This window comes from Pogoniulus pusillus, chromosome 16, assembly GCF_015220805.1.
Source record: "Pogoniulus pusillus isolate bPogPus1 chromosome 16, bPogPus1.pri, whole genome shotgun sequence".
Lineage (NCBI taxonomy): Eukaryota > Metazoa > Chordata > Aves > Piciformes > Lybiidae > Pogoniulus > Pogoniulus pusillus.
The window spans coordinates 6749082-6776425 of record NC_087279.1 but is presented as its reverse complement, the minus strand read 5'-3'; the positions used below and the strand labels follow the sequence as shown (position 1 = coordinate 6776425).

Sequence of the window (27344 nt, the reverse complement as noted above, 5' to 3'; positions counted from 1 at the left end):
TTTAATTAAAACCAACGTTTTATTGTAGCTTTCTCATACTAAGGTGTAAAAATATGGGGGGTTTTTCATCCTGAAATGCTTACAAAAAGCACTGGTTAAGAGCAGGTTGCAACTCTATGAACATGTAATTATCATCACTGACTTTGTATGAGGCAAACCTACAAACTGGCTACCACTTCCCTAGCTGTACAGAAGGATAACTATGCCTTTGCCATGGTCACAATACCTCTGCAGAGAATGGCTGTGGACTGCCAGCCTCCACATTTATTCTGTTATTTCTATCAGATCTGGAAGCATTTCTCTTAATTAACCACCTTGGAATATAGAAAACTTTCCAATTCATATGAATAATTCACTTTCTATGTTGTCCTTAAGGCACATTTTTCTATCTAGATGTATTTGGTCCAGAGGAGCAGTTGTCCTTCAGACACCAGCTTACCCAGGTATCTGACAGTTTGGTTTGCTGTAGCTGTGCTGATGTCCATAGACTTCAACGACATGTATTGAGCTCGTTGTCTGCACTGCAGTGGTGTGTCCTGGCACAGCTGGTTTCCCTGGGGCACCCACACTCTTGGCTAAAGTAGGCAGATCATCATTGGCTTTGCAACAGCCAGGAGCTGTGATGTCCCGAGTCCACTCCTCCTGGAACCTGTGGGCACAAAAGAAGAAAACATTTCTGTTTCATTTGCTCTAGTGAGGACACAGAGCAATCTGTATCCCAAAAGTGCCCAATCCATTGTGCACTTGTGGCCAGGAGAGGCAATGCCATTCTGGGATGTATTGGAAGGGCTGTGGTTAGTAGGTTGAGAGAGGTTCTTCTGCCCCTCTATTCTGCCCTGGTGTGTCCAGTTCTGGGCCCCCCAGTTCAGGAGGGACATAGAACTGCTTGAGAGGTTCCAGTGCAGAGTCACAAAGATGATGAAGGGAATGGAACATCTCTGTTATGAGGAGAGCCTGAGGGAGCTGGGGCTGTGCTGCTTGGAGAAGAGGAGACTGAGAGGTGACCTCAGCAATGGTTATAAATACGTAAAGGTGAGTGCCAGGAGGCTGGAGCCAGGCTCTGCTGGGTGATGCCCAATGGCAGGACAAGGGGCAATGGTGGAAGCTGGGGAAGTTTCATTTAAACACAAGGAGGATTTTTTTTCCTGTGAGGGTGACAGAACACTGGGACAGGCTGCCCAAGAGGGTTGTGAAGTCTCCCTCTCTGGAGATATTCAAAGCCTGCCTAGATGTGTTCCTGTGTGATCTGCTCTGGGTGATGCTGCTCTGGAAGGAGTGGAGGTTGGAGTGGATGAGCTTTGGAGGTCCCTTCCAGCCTCTGACATTCTGTGATTCTGTGATTTTGTTTGCACACCAGGCAGCTTCTGCTGCAAGATATGGACTCACTTCTCCTAGTACTAAAACCAGTTGGCAGTAGTGGGACAAATAACTGCATGTCTCTGTAAAAGCTGATGTAGAGCCTGAAAAGACTTATAAGGTTGGTTGTATTTGGGACTGGGGCACGTGCTCCTGTGAAGAGCAGAACAGCCACCATAGTGATTGTCAGTGGATTTTAGAGGATTCACAAGAATTTTGCTTTGTGTGTCCTGAGAGCTGTTCCTAGCTGGAGGGGAAAGCTCTGCTAACAGGACATCTGAGAAGTGTGAGAACTCGGAGCAGTGGGGCTGTCACACTGCTGCCCGCTGCTGGCACTGGCTCTGAAAGGAGGTCTTTATACTAGAGCATGGGAGGGCATTTTTTTGTTGCTGTGTATCTGGTGGCTTTGTACAAGACCCTGGGGTAATCATGGAAGTATTATGAGAACAATAATAGCGGCTTTATTGGAAGCACATGTTGCTGCACACACCCTCCACACCCGCTGCTGTGGCACCAGGATGGGAATTCAGACACCACAGAATCATTCAGGTTGGAAGAGACCCTCGGGATCATCAAGTCCAATCACTAACCCTACTCTGTGAGGTTCACCCCTAAACCATATGCCCAAGCACCATATCTAAACGACCTTTAAATACCTCCAGGGTTGGTGACTCAGCCCCCTCCCTGGGCAGCCCATTCCAATGTCTGACCACTCTTGCTGGGAAAAAATTCTCCCTACTCTCCAGTCTAAACCTGCCCTGCTGCAGCTTGAGGCTATTCCCTCTTGTCCTACCAGTAGTGACCTGTGAGAAGAGACCAGCACCAACCTCTCCACAACCTCCTTTCAGGTAGCTGTAGAGAGCCATGAGGTCTGCCCTCAGCCTTCTCTGTTTCACACTAACCATCCCCAGCTCCCTCAGTCGCTCTTCATCACATCTATTCTCCAGGCCCTTCACAGCTTCCCTGGCCTCCTCTGCACTCACTCCAGCACCTCCACATCTCTCTTGTATTGAGGTGCCCAAAACTGAACACAGCACTTGAGGCATGGCCTCACCAGAGCTGAGTATGAGGGGACAATCACCTCCCTGCTGCTGCTGGACACAGCATTTCTAATGCAAGCCAGGATGCCATTGGCTTTCTGGGCTACCTGGGCACACTGCTGGCTCATAATCAGTTGCTTGTCCCTTTCTGTCAGGCAGCTTTCCAGCCACACTGCCCCAAGCCTGTAGTGTTGCGTGGGGTTGTGACCCAAGTGCAAGAGCTGGCACTTGGTCTTATTTAACCTCATGCCATCAACATTGGCCCAGACAACCAATCTGTCTCAGTCCCTCTGTAGAGCCTCCCTACCCTCCTGCAGATCAGCACAGCCACCTAACTTGATGTCATCTGTGAACTTACTGCTGAACTGTGTCCTTATAATGGTCATTAACAAAGATGTTAAACAGAAACGGTCCCAACACTGAGCCCTGAGGAACACCACTTGTGCCTGGCTGCCAGCTGGATTTACCTCCACTGATCACCACTCTTTGGGCCCTTTTGTCCAGCCAATGCTTTATCCAGCAGAGCTGTGCTCAAGCCAAGCCATGAGCAGTCAGTTTCTCCAGGAGAGTTTTGTGGGAAACAATATTAGCAGCATGACACAGCTCTCCTACCCTTTGTCATCTCTGAAACTCCCTTACAGAGCTGGGCTTGTTGTCCACCAACAAGCCTTTCCAGAGGGCTGCTCTCCAGCCAGGTGGATCCCAGTCTGAGCTGCACTCCTGGGTTCTGTATTCTCAGGTGCAAGACCTTATATTGTCCCTGCTGAACCTCATAAGGTTCTGGCTAGCCCACTCCTGCAGCCAGTCCAGGTCTTCCTGGAGGGTGGCTACTCCCTTCTGGATACTCATTTTGGTGTCACCTACAAAATTCATCAGGGTGCTCTCAATCCCAACATCTTCTGTGTTTTCTAACATATTTTTTATCACATTCTCTAGTCTTCCCAACAGACAATGAACCTGTTGATTTTTGGCCCCGAGGGGCTGCTTGCCCAGAGGAATTCTACCTCCCCTACTTGCAGTACAGAAAAGGTGTATGGAATTTGGCAAAGATAACCCAGCAGCTCCTGCTCTGTGGAGTGGTGCAGGAGAACCCAGGAGGAGCTGGAGGCTCCGTCAGAGCACTAAACTCTGGTTTACAGCCCTGTGAAAAGCAGATCACGCTCAGATAAAACATGAACATTGCAGCAGATGGAAGTTGCCCAAAATTAAACATTGCATCCCAAGACTTCTGAAAACCATTTAGGTTATAATCAGCATTTAATGAGGTTTATACATCTTCCTGAAATCACCCAAAGCTAGGAACTGATTAAGCAGCCATCAGACTTTCGTGCAAGTGCTCCACTGGAATGTAATTTCCAGCTGCACTGTGCCATGGAAGCACATTTAGGATATGCATAAAGTTGTTTTCTGCAGGTAAGCAGCACAAATCACAGGCACTGCTGCACATAAAAGCTGGGCAAGTGAGCAGTGAATTAAAAGCAAACAAGGACTGTGCCATCTATTATCACACATGACACCAAAGCAGAGCCACGGGAGATAAAGCCACAGCGCTGTGCTTCTGTGAATGGGAGAAGCAAACCAGCAGAGGATTTAGCATGCATTCAGGTTTGTGCTTGTCTTACTGTTGGCAGCACCACAACCAGCCTTACACATCTGGGCACTTCCAGAGGGGATTTTGAGTGGACACCAAACCCACCTATGCCCAGCCTCCATGCATCCACAGCACACAGTGCACTTTATTTCAGTGTGGGCATTTCTCTGGAGTACCCGGGGTCAGGGTTCCCATCCCATGGGCATTAAGGCAGCTTTGCAAGTAAGGATCCTGCTGTGTTTGCCCTGCACACCCTGGTAAGGAACTGGTATTTTGCAAGAGAGCTTTCACAGTGGTTGGGGGATCAGCATTAACAGCCAGTGCTCGCTTTGAGTCCCAAGTGTCCCTGCCTGCCTCCTCTTCTAAGGCTCTTAGGCAAGCTGGCACCTTGAAACCACTACCCAACACGAAGGAGTGACTTTCCTGATGCAGTTTAGCATCAGTTTAATAAAGCCAATTAAAAACCTCTCTCCAGTTAATCAGGTGCAACCACCTCTGCAGCCCAGGCTTAACCAGGCAGTGCTGGGGACAGATGAATGAAGCAGTAAGGAGGGAGATCAGGCTCAGCTTCTCTGCTGGCTCACCTTTTGGCATCATTAATTCCCCACAGGATGGGCAAGTTCAAGGACATGCCCTGACAGTCCACTGCCATCACTTCCTCTTCAGGGGCATCCCTTTAAAATGCATTTTTGAGGAATCCTCTTACTCAGATTTGTCCACTAACCTTATTCAAGCACCTTGTGCTGGAACAGCCTTACCTGTGGAAGCCTTGGTTATCATATGCCATGTTAGTCACATCACCACACGTGGATTTATTCCTGAGTTTCTTGTTATTGTTATTGTTTCTTCCCTTGAGCCCAAAATAAGTAGCTTGCATGTGCTCCAGTTCTTCAGCTCTGAGCTGGTACCACAGCTGCATGTTCCTGTGGACAAAGCAAGAGCTGAAGCCATGGCTGTGGTAAAAGACTGCATGCCTAAGCTTCATCTGAGGCCCTCTGATATTAACATATGATCACAGGATGTTAGGGGCTGGAAGGGACCCAAAGAGATCATTGAGTCCAACCCCCCTGCCAGAGCAGGACCACACAGTCTAGCTCAGGTCACACAGGAATATATCCAGACAGGCCTTGAAAGGCTCCAGAGAAAGAGACTCCACAGCCTCTCTGGGGAGCCTGTTCCAGTGCTCTGGGACCCTTACAAGAAAGGAGTTCCCCCTTGTGTTGAGGTGGAACCTCCTGTGCTGCAGCTTGTATCTATTGCTGCTTATCCTATCACATGGAGCAAGTGAACAGTCCTCTCTCAGTCTTCTCTTCTCCAGACTAAACAGCCCCAGGTCCCTCAGCCTCTCCTCATCAGGCAGTGCTCCAATCCCCTGCCCATCCTTGCAGCCCTGGAAAAGCCCTTTTCCTCTGGAAAAGATGTGCAGTCTTACAGCAGTTTTACAAACCTTTTCTTGACATACCTTTGAGTCCTCCTCCTTTCACTTTTCTTCACACACTTGATAAGACAGCAGGTTAGAAAGGCCATGGACATCAGCAGAATGACAGCACAGCTCACAATGGATGCAATCACTGCCACCTTAAATCCAAAAGTCTCATATTTTGATATGGCTGCAGCAAAGCAAAGACAGAAACATGTTCCCAAGGTCAGTCTGTGAATTTCTCTCTCACGTTTTCATTAAATCCTGCTGAAACCTACCTGCTTCACCCTTCTGCTCAATGAAGGGCTTCACAGTGGTAGTGTCAAGACACCAGAGGATCTTGGCTTCAGCTCAGAGCTACACAAACCTCAAGCTGGGCTATTGAGCAATCTCCTGTTATGAGCTACTAATGAATTGTTCACAAGTATTTGCAATGAATTAAGCACAATACCCTTAGCACTGTGGTAGCTAAAAAGCACAACTTTGCTGGCACATTGAACATAGCAGAGCCTTACAAGCAATTGTTAGCGAGGACTGGAGCCCCAAAACCAACTGCTGACAGGGATAAATGGCTCAAAGAAGCTCTCTGGAGCAGGGGCATTTCCACATAGTTACACCCTGTTTGGCAGGCAGTGAACAAAAAGCCTTCCTCTGTTTGCAGAAGCATGCAGGATGGGAGAAGGGGCAGTATCTGCCAGTGCTCATCTGGTGCTGGAATTGAATTGTCCAGATAAAAAAGGAGTGGGAATGTGGTGCAGCACTGCTGATGCAGATCTCTGCCAGTTAATCTGGAGCTGCAAAACTCATCTAGCTCTTCCAGCACCATGACCAACATCATACACAGTGATGCAGCTTCTGAAGGGAAGGTTTCCCCTCCTTTTTCTGTAATGGAATCTCTCAAGTTAGGGACATTGGAATGGGCTGCCCAGGGAGATGGTGGAGTCACTGTTCCTGGAGGTGTTCAAGCAAAGACTGGATGAGGCACTTAGTGCCATGGTCTGGTTGACTGGATAGGGCTGAGGGATAGGTTGGACTGGATGATCTTGGAGGTCTCTTCCAACCTGGTTGACTCTATGATTCTATGACCTGACAAGAAGGGCTGAGCTTGCAAGAGGGCAGGAAGGAGCCATCCATCTACTGCTGATTTAACTTTATGGAAAGTCTGAGACACAGATTGAGATTCTCAAAGCTCAGAGGTCCCACGTTTTGTGTGGGCCTCCTTCTAGTCAAATTACTAAGCACCTTGTAATAACCAAGGCCCAGGGCATGAAAGGCAGTGAATGTTCTGCCATTCAAGCATTCATTTGTCTGCATGGGAACCTTCCAGGCACCTGCCCACAGGCAGCCACCTAGGAGTGTTCAAAAAACATCACAGTGTTTCTTTTACAGCAAAAATGCCTTCAGAAGAGAATGTCAGGGGACTAGAGGCTTTGCTTTCACACTGGTTGGTGGTGTCTGTGTGTTTTCTAGAGAAGGGTACAGCTGGTGGCTGCAGCACCACAGTTACTCTGTGTGCACCACGCCAGAGCTGGTGACATGAGATCAGCCATAAAGCCGAGCGGGTCCCTCCGTGTCAGGATAATGAGTGATGTCAGAACACATATGGAGCATGATTACAGCCAGTGGGGGCAACCTTGAAAGAAATCAACTGTGTCTTTTTTTTTCCCCTTGCACAGATGCCTAAATTACTCCTAACGTTGCAGGAGACAGGCAGGGTAAAACCAGCACAACGCAGCTCCACGGGACTGGGAGCAGTTTGAGAGAGAGCCTTACGCTTGCAGGAGGGCACTCCAGCTGTCCACTGCGTGCTGTTCTCTTTCCAAACGCAGGTGATGACCCCTGGTCCCTCCAGCTGGTGCTTAGCAGAGCACTGGAATGTTATCACTGTCCCCACGGCCGTGCCGTTGCCGTGAACGATCTGTAGTGTGCCAAGCTGGGGAGGGAAGACACGGCCACACTGCCCTGCAGCACAGAGACAAAGTGAGACAATGCAGAGTCAGAGCCAAAAGCAAACGTTGGCTCAAGTCTTACTGCCACCAGATTGTAAATCAGCCTATGGTCATGGTCAAAGCAAACAACAGACCACAGGGTGGGCAATGCTGGCTGCTCTGCTAAGTGCCAGAACAAGGCCAACCCCGCTGTGGTGCCATTCAACAGCTCCACTGCCCTGACCCCTGGCTGAAAGCAGGGTTTTACTTGTGTTGCAAGACTGGTACACATAAAACTGAGTGGTGTGGCCTCATGTGGATTCCTGTCTGGTTGGACTCTGTGTGTTTCATTAAGTACTCAGGCTGGCATCTTCCATGCTGGGAGTATTCATAACATGCAAACTTTCCAAGAGTTCAGGGGCTGACCACATACTTCTGAGGCAACCAGCAACAGAACAAGGGGACACAGTCTCAAGTTGTGCCAGGGGAGGTCTAGGCTGGATGTTAGCAGGAAGTTGTTGCCAGGGAGAGTGATTGGCATTGGAATGGGCTGCCCAGGGAGGTGGTGGAGTCACCGTCCCTGGAGCTGTTCAAGAAAAGAGTGAATGAGGCACTTAGTGCCATGGACAGGGCTGGGTGCTAGGTTGGACTGGATGATCTTGGAGGTCTCTTCCAACCTGGTTTATTCTATGATTCAGCATTTCAGTCTCCTTGGCAGCATCTTTTCATGACCTACAGAGGCTTCCTTCCTTTCAAGAGCACTGCACCTCTGCCACAGTCTTGGCTGAAAGGAGCCCCTGGGTTCAAATGATGCTGGGAGGGGACAGAGAGACACATGCACATACAGCACAATTCCTCTCCATCTCCGAGTGCCAAACTCTGCATTACAGTATATAATTCATCTGTAGTGCACTTTTGCTCATCCAGCTTTTCTCTTTCCATTTCTTTGTTGTTCACACTGCTGCTCTTTGAGCGAGGGAGATGTCCAAGGACTTTATACCCCATGTTTTAATGCCACAACATTCCTTGTTTCATGCTCAGTTTAAACCTAAATTTTAAGGTTCAGTCATTAAACAGCAAATAATACCCAGACATACTTCAAAGACAACAAAACAAATGCATTTGCTGGGTTTGGAGATGTGCACCAACAGACTCTGCAAACTGTTTGCCATAATTATTAGTAGTTTAGCATTTACTAAGTGCCAGCACTGCTTCTGCATCAGCATCCAAGCTCCCAAGCTTTCACTGGGTTTCCAAATGGCTTCAGCAGACTCAGAGGCAGCTACCCTGCAGTTCAAGAGCAGAGCTGCAAGCATTATGATGAGATAAAAAGAATTAAAAGAAGGAAAATATGCTTCCCACACTTAAGAGGCAGAAAGAAACGTGAAGTCTAACAGCCTCCTTAAGAGTATCTTGCCAGGATCCCGTGCTGATAGCAAATCTGTTATATTTTTAATGCTGAAACTGCCCCCAGTCATTAATTAACATTAAGCTCCTGCAATTAAAACACAGCAGACAGGCTTACTACCCATCTTCAGTTTGTGCTCTTAAACCCTCAGCCCCCTGGAGAACAAAGCCAAAGAAATCTCAGCAAAGGGCCAAGCGAAAGCCACTGTGACAATTGCTGCTCTCATCTCCTAAGTAAATATGTGCTGAGGAGTAGCTTTTACAAACAGGCCTGGTTTAATTCCATGCACATTATTTCTGTTTGTTTTGCCACTGCTTCCACTCTCCTATTATGGCAGCAATTTGCCTCAACAAGAGCAAATACTTCCTATAAAGGGTCACTTCTTCTTTTGTCCTCCTCTCCAACATCCCACTGCTGGAACAGATGAGATGAATGTAGACAACCTTCTGCCTCATTCCAGAGGAACAGTTGAAGTTTGGTGGGTTTTGATGGGGGTTATTTTGTTTGTTTGGGGTATTTTTTGGTGGGTTGGTTTTTTTGTTGCTGTTTGGTTGGGGTTTTTTTTTACCTTAATCACTCAGAGACTTGTCATGAAAAGCTGCTGCCCACAAAATATCTGCTTTTTTGCATCTTACACTTTCAAGGCTGTTTGTAGAAACCAGAACACGTACTTCAAGAGCTCATGTCAGAGGCACTTCCAGCTGCATGAGGTGCAGAAAGCAATTCTGATCTAAATTTGATTCAAAGTACATCTGCTCAGCCACTCATTAGGTGCTTTCAGTAGACCTGCCAGTTTACCTGGGCTCATTATCCAGCCTCTGCTCTCCAAACAGAGTCTGGCACTGGATCCTTTCTTTCAGGACATATTTCATTTAATCCATCACTGAGCACCCCGAGCAATACTTGCACCTGTTGCTGCTTCAGGCACTCCTGACCCTTTCCTGCCCTGCCCTTGCCCAGTGTATGCTGAGTGATTAAAGCCTCTTAACGCCAGCAGCCTCATCAGCATCATTTCTCAGCCATGGATTTTCAAAGGTTTCTCTTCACCTAAGCACTGCAAAGATTTCTGACAGCCAAGGTCCCTTGAGAGCTTGGATATCTCCTCACGTTGGCTGGGCCCGTGACAGCACCATGGCATGCCCAGGGCATCACTCCTGGATGGATGCAACTGGGGCAGGAATCCTGGAGGCTCATCTCAGTGGCCACTGACGAGAGCTGAACTTCTGAACGCTTCTGTATCTGGCTTTCTGCGGCTGCAGAGCTGCAAGCTGCCCACACTGCCTTTCATGTGCCTGCACTTGGCCAGAGGAGAAATATCTTTTCTTCTACTTAAGAGCTTTTCAACCTGATTTCTGCCCACGAAAGTCACCACATTAACTGTGCTGCTGCTCTTAGCTTTTTACAGGTGCTGTTACTGAAATGCACAGAGAGGGTTCTGTTGGTGTGGCTTTGTGAACATCATCCCAGCTCGGATTTAATACCTCTGGGTAAAATTTACCCTGATTGTCATCAGCAACAGTCTTCTAGTAACTCATTTGTAAAACCTCTCCTCTAAGCTCCAGCAACAGAGCACTGGAACAGGCTGCCCAGGGGGGTTGTGGAGTCTCCCTCTCTGGAGATATTCAAGACCTGCCTGGATGTGTTCCTGTGTGACCCGAGCTAGATTGTATGGTCCTGCTCTGGCAGGGGAGGTTGGATGATCTCTTTGGGTCCCTTCCAATCCCTAACATCCTGTGACCATATGGTGGCCATTGCTGTGGCAGCAGAGACCTTCAGAGGGCTCACAACATTGCAATGATCTGCTATAGGTGGTCCTGCTCTGGCAAGGGGGTTGTACAGATGAGCTTTCAAGGTCCCAGCCAGCCCCTGACATTCTGTGATTCTGTGAACCTTTGCTATTAGCTACAACATTCCTGTAGTGACTGTTTCCATTCCCTTTCCCCTGCTGGGTAAATTATTACCCTACCATCTCTAGAAAAACACAGCTTAGGCAAGACTCCACCCTCAGATGCTCCATAGAGCCTTTTCTTTTGACTTTTCAGGCACCTTTATCCGACTAAATCTGCTGCAATCAAGAATTTTGTTCTTGTATTTTACAATATCATACATTGATATTGCTGCTTTCATCTGAGGCTGCTGTTTGAGGCTGCATTGCCTTCTGAAGTAAACCACAAGTGCTGCATAACCACCTGTGCTGATCAGACTGACATCTTGATTTGTATTTCTTACCCAGAAAATGCCATGCCCAAATGCTGGATTGCAGCAACTGCAAGCAGCCAGGAGCATAAAATCGAGTACAGCCTGGAATTATTACTGACATAGCTTTTGCAGCAGCTGCATCTGAAACCCCACAGGTTCAGACCTGACTGCTAGCACCTAAAGCTGGAAGGAAGGCTGGAGGAATTAACAGCCCATCAGACACTGCAGTGCAATTTATAATAAACATGACAATTCGTGGTGTGGTGTTTGGATTTGATTAGCTTCATGGCACCGTTCCTAGACTCGATGCACATCTCCAGCGCTCAGTTCCCATTACTCCTCTCTGCTGTTCTTAACTCCCAGGCTTGTGCTCTGCTCACACTTCCAGGTACTGGCTACTGATTTCAAGCTCAAGGAAACTCACTTGCTGCTACAGCCCTATCAACCAAAGGCTGGAAATATATATGTTTAAATTCAGGAGTTGTGAGGACCTCAGCTTTTCATGTTATTCACTAGATGGGATTAACAAACTTCCCTGTGGCCTTTTTAGGTTGGACTGGATGATCTTGGAGGTCTCTTCCAACCTGACTGATTCTATGGTTCTCTGTGCCAGTGTACAGCATCAGCTCTGCTGAACCCAGATGACCATGGGCCACAGAGATGATTCTCCCCCTCTGCTCTGCTCTTGTGGGACTACACCTCGAGTACCATGCCCAGCTCCAGAGCCCCCCAACACAAGAAGGGCTCCCCTATGAGGACAGACTGAGACAGTTGAGGTTGTTTAGCTTGGAGAAGAGAAGGCCTTGGAGAGACCTTAGAGCAGCCTTCCAGAACATGAAAGGGGCTACAGGAGAGCTGGGGAGGGACTGTTGACAAAGGTGTGGAGTGACAGGATGAGGGGTGATGGCTTTGAGCTGGAAGAAGCTGGATTTAGATGAGACATTAGGAAGAAATTCTGCCCCAGGAGGGTGGTGAGGCACTGGAACAGGTTGCCCAGAGAAGCTGTGGAGGCTGCAAGCCTGGAAGTATTCTCAGCCAGACTGCACAGAGCCTTGAGCAACCTGGTCTAGTGGAAGGTGTCCCTGCCCATGCAGGGGGTTGGAACTTCCAACCCAAACGTGGTCCCTTCCAACCCAAACCATTCTGACCAGCTGGCCAATTCCATTCAGAACACAGAGAGCCAAACACCTTCATGTTTCTGCAGCTACTTCTGAAGCTTCTTGTAAAGCAAGAGCTGATTTATACAAATGCTTTTCTTAGCTTGGCTTCACACTAAGAGGATATCCAGTGTTCAGAAAGTATCTGGAGCTGCTGTCTGCCAGCACAGAAGAAGGGCATTAGCTATAACACATAAGCCAATCATTTCACATGGCAAACAACTGTCCTCAAAGTGCAAACACTGACGTGCAGTGCACTCCATAAATTCTTAATTCACTCAAGCCTCTAGGTTCAGAATAGGTGCACACATAATTTCCAGGCAGTGAAAAATAAAGAGTAAGGCAAGAGCTAAGACAAAATAACCCAAAGTATCTCCTCTCATGTACAGCCAGGGGTATCTGCATTGCAAAATCCATTTGCCACTACAAGTGTAGCTGTTGGTAAGCTGTGCATTTGTTTTGCTGATAAGAAAACAGAAATGAGAGCAACCCTAGGCATGCTTACCCACTAAACACTTCCTGTGCTCCTTCCACAGCAAAACACAGAGACTAAAAAGTCAATCCATCAGATAAGTCTATACCAAAATGATCTAAGCCACAGTAACCATTACCTGGAAGCCTGTTATCAAGATTGCCACTATGCCACTCGCTGCTTGTGCATAAAGAGAGCAATCCATGATTCTGCCTCATTACTCCCAGATACACTCAGCCCAGGCTCTTGCCTTGCCTATTGTTGACCGCTTAATGCAACCAAAGCAGGCTGGAATGACCAGATACCAGCAAGAGACAGAACATTAGGTTCTACAAATCCTGCAGAAAACAAACATGCTGTAAGTCTGTTTTCCTACAGGAGCACACCTTAGAAATTAGCATCCCTGAAGTCCCAGCATTAACACTGAACATCCAGGGCAGCTTCACAGAAGAGCTCTTGAAAGAGCTCACTAGTCCAAAAGCTAAAGCAAAACAGCTAGAAGTGAAATATGAAATGAAGGAGATGTGGTAAAGCATCTTGTGTGGGTGACACTACCTGGCCCTGGCACTGGTCCTCTTGCAACTGTGCTTTCGGCCCCTGGCAGAGCTGGCCCTGACTCCTGCCAGGGCTGGGCTCCTCATTGCATGAGGTGCTGCAGCAACAGGTGGCTACCAGGAGGAGCTTATCCTCCTAACAGAGAATTCAGACCCTGGCATAGCTTTGTAAGGAATCACTGTTAAACAAGACACCAAACCAAGAGGGGGAAAGTAAGGGCTGCCCAGCTGTGCTGCAGCCAGCAGGAAGCATGCTATGGAGACACCCTGGTGGCAGCCTCAACCTTTGCTAACAAAAGCACATGTCAGCAATGGCATGATTTGTCCCTTCCTACCTGTTGCCCTGGTTTCCAAGAGTCCCTATAAAGCCCTGAGGCTGGAAAACTCTTACAGAGCCTTCCAACCCACGGGTGTGGCCCTACAAAGTTATTCTCCCAGGGGAGGCTGTGGAGGTTCAGGTGTGGCCCATCTCAAATGCACTAAAACACAACCTTCTGCCCACACATCACTCTAAAGACAACCTTGGGTGGGCAAGGCCAGGCTCAGCATCACTGCCCAGGGGAGCTTTGGGCCCCACAGTCTGAAGGGGACCCACAAGAACTGCAACTGCAGTGTGCAAGCAGCTGCTCGTCCAGGTCAGCCCCGTGGAGGACTCAACCGGCCAACTGCAGACAGTGAAACTTGAAGGTAGCTGCAGAGGACACCTGTCAGAGCAGGTATGCAGAACCACACTCCTTAGTGTGGGGCTTGCACAGGCCTGACTGGATGATCTTGGAGGTCTCTTCCAACCTGGTTGATTTTATGATTCTATGACTTCAGCACTGCTGCAGGGAAGTGCTCCCTACAAACCCTCCTGTGTTTCTGCTGAAAAGTCCATTTTAAAACTGGAAGAGGGAACCAAATCTCTCACCATGCTCACAGGGCACCACTAAACACTTGTGGAAATGCTTTGTAGAAAAGGCTTCTTCTCCCATTGACTTCTATGCAGGTGAAAGAGGAGCGGGGAGGAACAAGGTCTGTACTCACAGGAGCTCTGCTCACACCTCTATTGTAGCTGCTCTTCTCTAGGCTAAACAGCTCCAGGGCTCTCAGCCTTTGTTCTTCACAGAGATGCTCCAGGCCCCTCCTCATCTTCATAGCCTCTGCTGGACTCTCTCCAGTAGTCCCCCATTTCTCTTCAACTGGGGAGCCCAGAATTGAACCCAGGACTCCAGCTGTGGCCTCACCAGGGCAGAGGAGAGCAAGAGGTGGGCACGAGTAACCTTTTTTCTTAACGCACCCCAGGACAGTATTTCCTTCCATTTGAAGCTGCTTTCCAGCAGGAAACCTGTAGTGCTACCGGGGCTTACTGCTACTCAGATGCAGGACTCCACACTTATCCTTGTTGAACATCCTGAGGTTCCCTTTTGCCCAGTTCTGCAGGCAGGATTTACCAGCAGCCTGTCTTTGCTGAGCCCTTCTCCCTGCTTGTATGGGAACCTTGGGAGGGAGAGAATCACAGAATGGAGGGGGTTGGACCTCTGGTGTTCATCCAGTCCCACTCCTGTACTAAAGCAGGATCACCTAGATCAGGCTGCCCAGAATCACAATGTCCAGGCGACTTTTGAAGGTCTCCAGAGAAGGAAACTCTACAACCTCTCAGGGCAGCCTGCTCCAGGGATCCATCACCCTTAAAGTAAAGAAGCTTCTCCTTGAACCAACAACCACTTACAAGAGCAGGACTAGTTCAGTCCCCTCCCTTCAAACAGAGATGATGATGGGCAGTTCTAGGGTCTGGAGAAGGGCCTTGTAGAAACTGGAACTGGGAATGCTGACCCTTTTGTGTGAAAGGAGATGCTCAGCCAGAATCCACTCTCTTGCTTTTGGTCCCTTTAAAATGCAGAGAGAGGAAAAATGTCAAAATCACCTTGTCCAGCCAGTTCTAGCACAAATACCCTACAGCACCCACCCTACCAACAGGCTCACTATTAGAAAAGCTCCAGCTCTGTGCCTTTTCACCTACCAAATGGGTTAGCCTCAACTAGGATCTCTGCAAAACCTTTCAGCTTTTCCTCTGGTGAGCAGACAATTTTTTTAAACACCTAAGTGGATCATTTCTATATTGAACCTGGAAGTCAGGCAGCCAAAAACCCAACATTTTCTGGGTTCCCTTGGTAATTGCCAAAATTTTGTCTCCAAAATCAAACACTGTAATAGATCCCTGGGAAACTGAGCAAGATTCTGCTTCTTGCAGATGAGAAAACTAAAAGAGAAAGAAAACCAGCAGCAATGTTGCCTTTTAAGCTCTGGATCTACTGATTCAGCAGCTAAATGCCTGGTGCTACTGGTGACCCCCAGTGGGCTGCATGGATGAGCAGAAGAGCTGGGCAGAACTGAGCTAAGAATCTCAGGAGCTAAAGGGTAAAGGACAGAATATTACCATCTGAACACACATGGTGGAAAAATGACTCTGAGTGTGATGCCCTGGCAGCATTAGACAGCTCCTTCTTTTAACAGTGTTTTAAACAGTCTACTTAGTTTGCAATAGCCAGGGCAGCAATTCAGCACTGCTCTGAGAAGCTAGGGACTGGAGAAGCCAAGAGAGAGCTGCACACCTGCTTTCCCAGGAGCCACAGCTGGAAGGATGAAGGATGCCCCACCAGGCACCAAGGAGGAATGGAGCTCAGCCTAGCTGTGCGTTTGGCCCCTGTGTAGCCAGCAGTGGCCCCAGGTTATCTGCTGCAGCAACTGCTGGGTCTGGTGCGTGCAGAGCAGCATGCAGACACACTTGGGCTACTGAATGCTGCTGATAAGGCCAAATGTCCCCTGGTGATGCAGTTGGTGGCCTCTTGCTTCTGCGTGACAGATGGGCAGAACCCAACAGTATGAGATTTAACAAGGCTAAGTGCAGGGTTCTGCACTTTGGCCACAACAGTGCTACAGGCTGGGGACAGAGTGGCTGGAGAGCAGCCAGGCAGAGAGGGACTTGGGGGTGCATGAGCCAGCAGTGTGCCCAGGTGGCCAAGAAGGCCAGTGACATCCTGGCCTGTGTCAGGAATAGTGTGGCCAGCAGGACCAGGGAGGTCATTTGCCCCTGTAGCCAGCACTGGTCCAGTTCTGGGACCCTCAGTTTAAAAAAGATGTTGAGATGCTCAAACGTGTCTAGAGAAGGGCTCCAAGGCTGGTGAGGCAGTTGGAGCACTGTGAGGAGAGACTGAGGGAGCTGGGGGTGTTCAGCCTGGAGAAGAGGAGGCTCAGAGCAGACCTTACTGCTCTCTACATCTATCTGAAAGGAGGTCATGTCCAGGTGGGGGTTGGTCTCTTCTGTCAGACATCCAGTGACAGAACAAGAGGACACAGTCCCAAGCAGCACCAGGGCAGGTTTAAGCTGGATGTTAGGAAAAAAATCTTCACAGCAAGAGTGATTGGCATTGGAATGGGCTGTCTGGGGAGGTGGTGGAGTCCCCATCCCTGGAGGTGTTTAAGAGGAGGCTGGATGTGGAACTTGGTGTCATGATTTAATTGATTAGATAATGTTGGATGATAGGTTGGACTTGATGATCTTGAAGGCCTTTCCCAACCTGATTCTGTGACACTTGCCAGAATAAGCACAACCACCACAGATGGCAAAAATCCCTGATGGTGGAGTGGCACACAAGGTGAGCACTACACCAACACTACCTTGACCCAAAAATGCTCAAGAATCATAGAATCAACCAGGTTGGAAGAGACCTCCAACATCATCCAGTCCAACCTATCCCCCAGCCTTATCCAATGAACTAGACCATGGCACTAAGTCTAGAGCTGGCCAAAAACTGCTTCAGGCATTAGAAAATCCATCCCCAACATGAAACTTCAGGTGAACCAGAGATGCTTGCTAGTTGGTGATTAGATACTCAATGCTGGCCCCAAAGCCCCATACCATAGCAATTGCATTTGCATAAAGCAGTTCTTTGTAAGGAATATAGAAGCTCTTCAGGCTTTTCTCTTTGAAACAACCTTCTTCTTTTAAAGCAGATTACTGAAGACAGCTTTCCTAATTTTCTAGGGGGATTTGCAGCCATTCTGTGACAGTGAATGCTAGAGACCCCCCTGCCTGCATGTGCTCACCCTGGTTGGCCTGCTTTGGCTTCTGCAAGTCCTTTTCCCTGTTCCTCTACTGGGTTAGCTGTGTGAAGCTGCTGGTTGCAGAGCATAGAGCTGTGACCCAGCCTCCACGACTGTCAGCAAGAATTTCTGTGAATAACTGATTGGTTTAGACACCAGTCTGAGAGAGTTAGCAATAGAATCATAGAATCATATAATAGCATGCACTTTATTCTGGTCATAGGAATCATTCCCAGAATGAAGAACTAGCAGCCAGATTTAAGAACCTTCTCTAAGGTTTTATCACTTTTTCACAGACTCACAGACACATTCCAGTTGGCAAAGACCCTCAGGATCACCAAGTCCAACCAAGAACCCTACTCTACAAGGTGCACCCTAAACCATATCCCAAAGCACAACGTCCAAACAACCTCTGAACGCTTCCAGGGTTGCTGACTCAACTCCCTCCCTGGGCAGCCCATTCCAGTGCCTGACTGTGCTAGTTGGAAGCTAGCTAGAATGTTTTGGTGAGAACTAGATTACAGGCTGTGAAAGAGAAAAAATGGTGATGTTTACTTCACTCATAGGCTTGCTGAGATAGATAAGAGCAAGAATCCAAACACAGATAAGGGAGACACTCTCTGTCCAGGCTGTGGGCTGCATTTCTCTCTCTAACCTAACCTGCTGTCTCTCTGATTAATCCACCTGCTTCCCAACCCCCCTGGCTGACCCTCCAACCTTCCTTGGGCATAAAGCAACATCTGAGGTAAGGTAGAGAGAGGTGGGAGAAGGTGGAAGGGTGGTTGAGAGCCCCTCCTGGGCACTCAGGTTTCTGGGAGGGCTGTTGTGTTTCTGTATTACTTTTTACCTTGTCTATTTCTGTCTATAGCTGTATATACATTGTAAATATCTGCTTGTATATTGAGCTAAGCTGTCAATATAAAGCTCCAGTCAATTTCCAGAGCCGGATTAGTCTAGTCTGGGTGATTTTCAAAGTGGAGGGGGGGGAGGCAGGGAACACTCAAACCATCACACTGACCACATTTGTTGGGAAAAAAATGTTGCTAACATCTAGTCTAAACCTACCCAATCACAGCTTGAGGCCGTTCCCTCTTGTTCTGTCACTATTCCTCTGTGAGAAGAGACCAGCACTGAACTCTCCACAGCATCCTTTCAGGTAGCTGTAGACATCCATGAGGTTTGCCCTCAGCCTCCTCTCTTTCAAACCAAACAGCCTCAGCTCCTTCATTTGCTCCTCAGATGCTCCCTTGTTTTTTTCTTTCTCTGATGGCTTTGGCTTTCCTGTTCCCAGGCTTCACCCACGACAGCAGAGGGGCATACATCCAGGAGCCTGGCCAGGGACAAAAAGCAACCTGCAAAACTCCAACTGCACACGAAAGTCATGCAGCACACTGCCAGGAGCCATTCGAGCGCGGCAATGATTAACACCCTGAGTCAATGAGCACATCTGCTTTCAGCCTCTCTGACTGCAGGAATTAGTGAAAGGTGGCATGAAGGCTGACAAGGGTGCCAGGATAAGGAGAGTGAACCACTCCACTGTGTTTGCTTTTTCCCACTAAAGAAGTCAATGTCTGCAGGTGAGTTACACACAGAATGACAGCTAGCTTAAGTGAGTGGATCAAAGGACAGCAGCCCCATGCCCTTCACTTCTGCTGCACGTGTCTAAGAAACTAACAGCTGCATCAGAGAATTCAGCTAAGTCATTGACAGCTGCAGGAATGGCAGACATGGGGCAAGGACAGGGTCTGGATCATCTTTTAAATGAGTGAAAAACTTTCTTCCAATCTCTGTTCCTTTATTAACAACAACAAGCCAACCACCTGAGCACTCTGTTGCCCATGCAAAAGTGCCACTGGCTTCATGGGATGCCTCTTTGTAGAGCAAAGGGAAGCCTGTGCAGCCAGTCTAGATGCCTCTTCTGACCCAGCCAACCAGCAAAGGTCATAGTCTTGGAGATGACTGCTGTTCTGAGCAGCAGCTCTCCTGATACCATCCTGAGCTTTGTCATGAGGGCACAAATTTCTGCTCTCCTGACCAGGAGGAATCAAAACAACAAAACTTGCCTCTTGTCCCTCCTTCAGCTACGCCAGCCCAGAACAACACCTTCCCAAACACTGTTTCCCAGCCCACACGTGCACTCAGGTTTTTGTATCCCATCTCTTCCCTTCATCTAAGCTAGCTTCTGTCCTCACCTTCACCCTTCTTCAAAATCATTTCAAATCAAAGACCCTTTGCTTAGGAGACTTGCACACATGAGCAGCACTGGCTTTATTTTGCCTTAGAAACAACTTAATAATTGCTTCTAACTCTCTCAGAGGAAGAGTAAGCAGATAAGCTGTCCTCTTCCCCTACAAGTGTCTCCACCAGCCAAAGCTGCTTCAGTTTCCACGGATGCAGCCACGCCGGTTCCAGTGCTGCCTCCCTGCACAGCCTGGGGGCTGTTGGGCCAGCACCTCTGCACCTGCCACTGAGCCTCTGCTTTGCTGGCAAAAGCTTGCACCTCATCGATCCCATCTCTGAGACACTCAACAGACACAAGAATTAACTTCAGTGAGCAGTTGCTCATGCTGCAACTTCTGCATTTTTCACTCTCATCCTAAAGCCAAACGAAATGTGAGAGGCAGACTTCCACCAAGCCTGCAAAATCATCTCTCTGTCAATCTTCTGATCCACTGAGCTAGTCAAAACTGCTCCTCAGAATAACACTCTTGCTTATCTCCAACTACATTTGAAAGACAGCCTGTCAATACAGTGCCTGAGTGAAAACCAGCAACTGTCCTATATGTTGGCTTGTCTCTGTCAAATGACTGAAGGCAAGATTCTGCAGTGCCAGGCGTGCAAAAAGTCAGTGGCAATCGTGACTACGTAGTGCCAGTTTCAGCACAGTTCAATGGCTCTGTTTTGCAGTTGCAGTCATGCTGGAAGGCTGTATATTATCATGGGAAAGATTCAAAGATCTCCTGGCTCTGCCACAGGGGGAGCAGCCAAGCCAGCAGCATTTTGGTCTTTGAGACTAAACCCATGCTTCTGGCTGACTTCTGATCCTTGAAACATCAATGTTTTGGGTCCAAAACATTCATCTCACATCATTCACAGGATCACAGGATGTTAGGGATTGGAAGGGACCTCTGGAGATCTTCGAGTCTATCACCCCCACCAGAGCAGGACCATAAAATATAGTGCAGGTCACACAGGAGCATATCCAGACAGGGCTTAAAAGTCTCCAGAGAAATGGACTCTGCCATGTCATGATCACTGTCACCAAGGCTGTTCCCAACCAGTCCTTCTTTATTAGTTAATACAAGGTCCAGCAATGCTCCTTTCTTTGTTGCTCCCTCCACCATCTGCCTCAAGAATTATCACCCATATGCTGCAAGAGTCTTGTGGACTGAACATTCCTGGCTGTGTGGGCTTCCCAACAGATACCAGGGTGATTGAAGTCACCCAGGAGTACCAAGGAGTGTATTCTAGAGGCTACCTCCAGTTGACTGTAGAAGGCCTCATCAACATCTTCTTCTTGGTTTGGTGGTCTGTAGTAGACACCCACACCAGTTTCATCATCCTTTTCATGTTCCCTAAGTTTTACCCACAAGCTTTCAATCTGTTCTACCTGCCCCCACCTTGGATAGAACTCCACACATTTCAGTTGTTCCTGCACACAGAGAGCACTACCACTGCCTTGCCTTGTTGGTCTGCCTTGCCTGAACTGTACATAGTCCTCTGTGATAAGGTTCCCATCAGGGGAGCTGTCCCACCATGTTTGCAATGATATCATAGTCATGCAACCGAATGCAGATATCCTCCTGCTTATTCCCCATGCTCCATGCATCTCCTAGCTGAAATGCTGAAGTCTAGCTAGGTTTAGGAGCAGCTTGAACAAAGTACTGGAGGATTCCAGAGAGAACAACCTAGCACTGTGCCAGAAGACCTAATAAGTCTTACTATTGTAGAGCTTTTATGACAAGCACAAAAATCACTCTTAAAGCAAGTAACAATGCCAGGTGCAAATGTCTAACCACTAAGATTAGCATCTTGCAATACAGGAGATAAAACCACTTAGCTGAAACTCTGCAACTGTCAGTTCTTTTACCCTATTTAACCAAAGGTTTCACTTTGAGAAAGGTTTCACATGAGAGAAAAAGGAAGGAGAAATAACCTTGAAGAAATTACAAGCCCATATATTCCACGTTGTGTCATGTTCTGCCCTGTGGAAGTAGAAACCCAGGATCAGGATTTTCTTCCCCAGTTTAAATACTGACCTGCACCTCAGGATCACAGGAATGAGGCAAAAAACTGCAGAGCAGCAAAGTTCTTGGGTTTGAACAACTGTGCTTTTGTTTTCCTGGAAGAGCAACTCCTAACTTCTCAGTGACATGATTTCAGCTTCTGCACTGGCAAGGAAACTGACTTCAGAAAATAACAGTTGCTCATAACAAAACAGCAAAAAGCTCCAGTCGTGCCAGAGGTCCATCCAGCCTGGTGCCTATATCCCACCAAGGCCACCAACAGCCACCCAGACTATAATTGAGCAAATACATGGTGATACCTCTTCCACCCTCCAGCAAACTGCAGCTTACGGTTGTCCTTTGCCAGAGGTCATGTCTCTTCCCTTAAATGGTGCCTGCTAGGCAATTTCTTCCACAACTGAGCCTGGAGGTAGCATTCACAACATCCTGCAACATATTGCACCTTACCTCAGGCAGCCTCTCTTTTTGCCTGGTTTGGGAAGGCAGAGGGCTGAAGCAGAACTGCAACTACAGTCCACAAGCCAGCTGCAAGAAACCTGCAGCTTTATAACCTGTCATGACAATTGCTTCTGTCATGTTCTGTATTTCTTTCCTATCCTGTTTTCATCTGTGGCTGCACCAATGTGTTTGTAGATGCCTCTGTAGGCTCATAGAAGAGTGCACTGCCCCAGTGTAAAACAGCTACTGGATTGCATTGAGGAATGAGAGAGGAATCAGAGCAAAAAACAAGATACCACCCTGGAAAATCTGGGTGTCAATTACATCAGCTTCAGCAACATAGACACTAAGAACAATGATGCACCCTTGTTACTCCTTCCCCTGTTTCCTACTTCACCCAAAGAGCCCTCAGTAAACTCTGAGTACCTTCAGAGACAACAGCAACCGAGTGGCAATGCAGCAGCTGGGCTGATGGCAGTACCTGGCTTCATGGCAACTGCTGCAGGGCAGGAAAGAGCTCAGGTCATGACTACCAGGAGCGTTTCAGAGGCTTTTCCAGACAATATAATGAGGCTGGAAAGAGATGGTCAATGACTATCTGTTCACAGTGAACTACTGCAGAAGGGCAAGAAGACTGAAATGCTGCTGTGGCAGCAAAACAACCTTGGTAGGAAGTGGAGCATATAAAAGCATCTGTATCATTTAAAAATGTAAGAGGCTGAATTGAAGAAGGCTTCTTAGCTTTGAGCTATTTGCTGCACTCTTTGCCCACCCCATGCTCTTGCTCTGCACATTTGTCCTTATGCTACACAGGATACATGAGCAGCCCACTGACCTTCCCAAGGTGTAAGTCATGCTCCCACAGCTCCTTTTGTAGGTGCAGTGCTGAACCTGCTCAAGCATGAGGTGCTATTGGCCTCCCTGCTCAAGATGAGACTGCCAGAGGGAGAACCAGCCCTGAAAAAGTAGGCAAAGCCAGGAAAGGCAGCGTGTTGCACAGCTGTGTGGCAGGAAGCTGTAGGACCCTCTAAGCGGCACAGGCATCACAAGGAGCTTGTTCAACTTCTTTCTCACTCACTTGTTAATTCAAATGGAAATCTTGCCACAATTTTTATTTTCATCCTCTGCAAAAGAAAAAGCTTGGCCCTGCAAATCTTTATTATCACCCTATGGCTCACAGCCTGAAATTTTGCAAGGGGGACACTCAGTCAAAGCCAACTGAAAAGTGATCACCAATGGTCACACAATACAATACCGTGCAAGCGTTGTCAACAGCTTTCCCTGCAGCTCACTTCCCCAACAAAGTACCACGGCTGCACTGAAATCCAGCTTCCTCAACAGCAGCCGAATTTAAGCAGCCACAATTTCAGCTAAACCACCCAGATTTAAGGTGCCCACCTCGTTTGATACATGCATAGTTAACAGATACTCAGCGGAGGTGAAAGCTGCACAGATGGTGTATGCCGAGACAAGCCAGGGTAGACAAATGGGAGGAGCGGGGATGAGGGACCATGGCACCCAGCAAAGGTCTGGCCACCCTTCATGTGTCACAAGCATCTCTGCTGGTCCCACGGCAGATGCAGCAGCTATGTGCAAGCTGTGTACTCCCTTTTCACTTCAGTTTAGCACTTCACTTCTTGTGGGGGGCGGAGGGTGGGAGAGGAAGGAGCTTGTTGTTCTGGATGGAGACATGCTTGAGAGAAGTCAGGTTTGTGGATACCTGAGGGATTAACTGAGAGCAGATTTCTGGTCTGAACGTCAAAGGGTTGATTTTCCTTTTTTTGTTATCGTTGTTTTGGGTCCTTTTTTTTGTTGTTGTTATTGCCTGTTGGTTGTTTTTTCAGTTTGTTTGTGGGGTTTGGTGTTGTTTTTGTTAGATCCTGATTTCAGGGATTTTTGCTAGAGATCTACATAGAGGAAAAGCAGCTTAGGCAGAGACAGAAAGGCTGAATGTAGCATACGACAGACACGTCCCTTCAAACAGCACATTAACTGGGGTCAAACCCAGCCCCAGCAGACGATCTGACACAACAGATAAAAGCAGCCAAATATACGTGGTTTTACAAAAGAAACAGTCAATAATTAGTAACATTAGAGCAACAGGGGCTACATTTGTGTTCGAACTGTAAACTCTCGGAGCACGCCGCTCAGACCTTGTTTTGCATTTGTAATGTGCTGCTCAATTAAACGCCAATTAAACGCATTGGGAGCGCATTGGGCGAGTGCTATTCCCAAGCAGCCGCGGGCGCAGTTTCAAGCCCTACCCCGCCATTAGCGCCAGCAGATCAAGCCGCAGGGAGCCCGGGGACACGGGGCAACGGCGAAGGAGGTTCCTGCGTGTCAGGAGCTCTCGGCCCCGCTAGCGCAGCCCCGGGAAGAACCTGGCCGGCCCCCGGGCCCGCAGTACGGCGGGGAGGCTCCGGCGGGAAGCAGTTCCGTAGGCGCCCTCCGCCCTGCGAGCCCCCCGGGCCAGTGCGCTGGGGCCGCTGCAATGCTCCCCTCACGCCAGAACCGCGGGGAGACGCTGCCCGTGTGCCAGACCCTCCGTCGGCTCCCGTCTTCGAGTTAATGGGACCCGCTGGAGTCAAAGAGATGTGGGAAGGATGCTGTGACCGGCGCAGTCAAACCGAATAACAAATCTGAGAGGGGTGAGAGAGACTGAGGAGAGAGAGAGAAAAGGAAGCCGAGGAGCTCGGATTATTTTCTCATTCCACTCCTCAGTAGAATATCCTAGTCCATCAGAACACCGATATCTTCGTGTCCTACCCACACAATTCGCGTTTGCCCAGAGCCTATTTCTCTTGAGGACCAGCAGTTTTCAACAGGCTGCCAGAAGGTCCGTGCTGTGCCCCTTCCATCTTTTAAAGTGTCCCTCACGCCACGGCTGCCCAGCCCTCAGAGCTGCCGGCTGCTCGCCCCGGAGCCCCTGCGTTCATTCCTGCTCCCGGGGCTTACCCCCTTGCTCCCCGCTGACGCAGCCGCAGGGCCCCCTCGCAGGGTACCCCACGGAGGGCTGTGAACTCAACTTGCTCCGGGGCGCCACAGCCGCCTCTGGAGGCACCCGAGCGGACCCGGTGGGGAAGGGGCTGCAGTATGAAACCCTGCTCAGAGACTCAGCCCTGGAGGTGCCCGGGGCAGCCCTCAGCTTTGCTGACCCCGCATTCCGCAGCTGCCACCGCAGCCTGTGTCTGCAGGAGCCGTCCTCTCCTTCTCGGCACCCGGAAAGCAGCCCCGGCAGAGCAGCTTCACGGCCACAAGTCCCATCCCGCGCCGGCTCTGGGACACTCGCCCGGGGCGTGGTGACCCCCAGAACTTCGGGTGGAGGGTGAGGCACTGCAGGCACTGACCCCGGAGTCGGCTCTGAGTGTGACGGGGAGGGTGCCCTGCCTCGGAAGGGGGTGTCGGAGCTGAAGGCGGAGGCGTAGCGCAACCCTGGCCAGGAAGTTCCGCGCCCTTTCCCGAGGGACACACATCTCTCTTCAGGTCCCGCAATCTGCCCCCACACTCCGCATCCCTGCGCGGGGTGGGAGGCCCCGCACCCTGCCCGAGGTCCTTCGCTTCCCCGCTGGCATCCCCTCCTCCCACTGCAGCGCAGGACGGGACGTGTGAGAGCAGCGATGCGGGACCCCGCCGGGGCCACGGCCAGGCTCGTACCTGTGTATCCGCGCGGGCCGCCGCTGTCCCGGCCGGGCGCGGGGGTTCGCGGCACCTCCAGCCCCGGCGCCGTGGCCGCCGGCATAGCTCCGCCGAGCCGAGCCGCTCCGCGCCGCTCCTCCCCGGCAGGTGCAGTCCGCGCACGCCTCCGCCCGCCCCCGCCCGCCCTCTGCTGGGGCCGGTCCGGGGGGCGCGTCCCGCGGGAGCTGCTGCCGCGGCCGCCCCGCCAGGCCGCACCGGGCGCCCGCCCGAGGCTCCGCCACCGGCAGCCGCGGAGGTGGCGGGGGGAGGAGGAGAAAAGCGGGAGGCGGCGGGTCCCCGAGGCTGGCGGGAGCCGTGGCGCTACCGCAGCCGTTCCCCAGCCCGTTGCAGCCCCGAGCAGGGCCGTGCTTCAGCCTTCCCACCGGCGCCGGGGCAGTCCCCAGCCGGCAGGTCGTCTGCTGACCAGCACGGCTCTCTGAGAGCGGTCGCCGGGGCTGCGGCATCGACCCAAGGCACCAGATAGGCGGCTGCCTGCCCTGCCCGTCACCCTCCTTGTCCTGACTCGCCACCCTTCCTATCCTGCTGCTGCCCTGCCTGTCCTGCAGCTGCTCTGCCTGTGTTCCTGCTGCCCGCTCTGCCTGTTCCCTCACCCTAAGCTGCTTGCCCTCGACCCCCTATGCAAGTCGGCAAGTGCTCACAGCCCAGAGGCCCCCGGGCGGAGCAGGCTGGTCTCATAGATCTAGTCTTCTCATTCCAAACATGCTCCCTAGTGCTCGTTGTGCCATTGTATGCCAGGAGCTGCATCACTCATATGTGGTCTTCAAAGCTGGAACCTGACACTAAACTCACTGGTTAGTGGCAAGATCCACTCTCTTCCTACCTGGAAGCTGGCTGGCACACCCCAGCTGCCTCAGGCTGTTCAGTGAAACAGGGTACCTTGCACTCATAGTCTGTGCAGTATTGCATCTACCACATCCTGGCCGTTATCACCCACAGTCAACTTATTACCCTAGCAGCATTGCCTCCAACGAGCAAGTCTGGGTTTCAGCAGCATCTGGTGAAATCACTGATTTGCTGACACTGGCAGAAAGCTTAGGAAAGCACTTCAGTGTTTTGCACTGTGTGACCAGGGAAAACAAGAGAAGGCTCAGCAGGTTCTTCTGCAAGAGCTGTGTGCCAGGCTGGAGCCCACACAAGCGTGGTGGCTGTGAACACACAGTCCCCTTCTTTTACCCTCTCGTTACCTCTTTTTTTCCCCCACATGGGATTAGAAGGAAAAACACCTGCAGGAGCAGATGATGGAGAGATGAAATTCCAAGATGAACCAAATGCAAACAAACTTGAGAAAACTCTCCCAGGGCCCTTCTGGCCATATCAAATAGATGGGATTGCACCCATGGGTAGTGGTGACACAGCTGCTCCCTGCAGCTGGACACAGCACTCTTTGCCATGAGCTCAGGGCAGTCCACAGAAACAGTGCAGATATATAGGACTGCTTGTCTCATCCCTACAGCTCAAACGTGTTTAAAAAGTGATCTTTGATCACATGATAGCAATAGAACAGCATTGTTGAAAATGCTGCAGCTTGCAAATTTGGTCTGTATTGCCAGTAATGCCAAATACTCAGAAATCTAATCTAAGTCAGCACCTACAATCAAGTCCTTCATGTCTGTGAAGCCAGAGAAGTACCAAACGACAGGGAAGTGACTTTTTCCTTAAGCCTTTGTTACTGCAGTTATACTGTTAAAGTTGGACACAGCTGTCTTGCACATCAAACCATTTCTCACAGACACTTAGAGAAGCAAGCTCAGA

At 49.6% G+C, this 27344-nt stretch overlaps 1 protein-coding gene across 1 annotated transcript; it reads right to left on the bottom strand.

The window, feature by feature from the left end:
- SUSD3 (sushi domain containing 3) lies at positions 1 to 25684 on the bottom strand. The gene is made up of 5 exons (XM_064156274.1): positions 25551 to 25684; positions 7181 to 7369; positions 5450 to 5597; positions 4746 to 4910; positions 1 to 649 (listed from the first exon to the last, which is right to left on the bottom strand). Exons 1-5 carry the CDS (start codon positions 25633 to 25635, stop codon positions 436 to 438), a joined length of 801 nt encoding a protein of 266 aa, XP_064012344.1. The 5' UTR covers positions 25636 to 25684; the 3' UTR covers positions 1 to 435.
- Positions 25685 to 27344: the final 1660 nt, after the last annotated feature.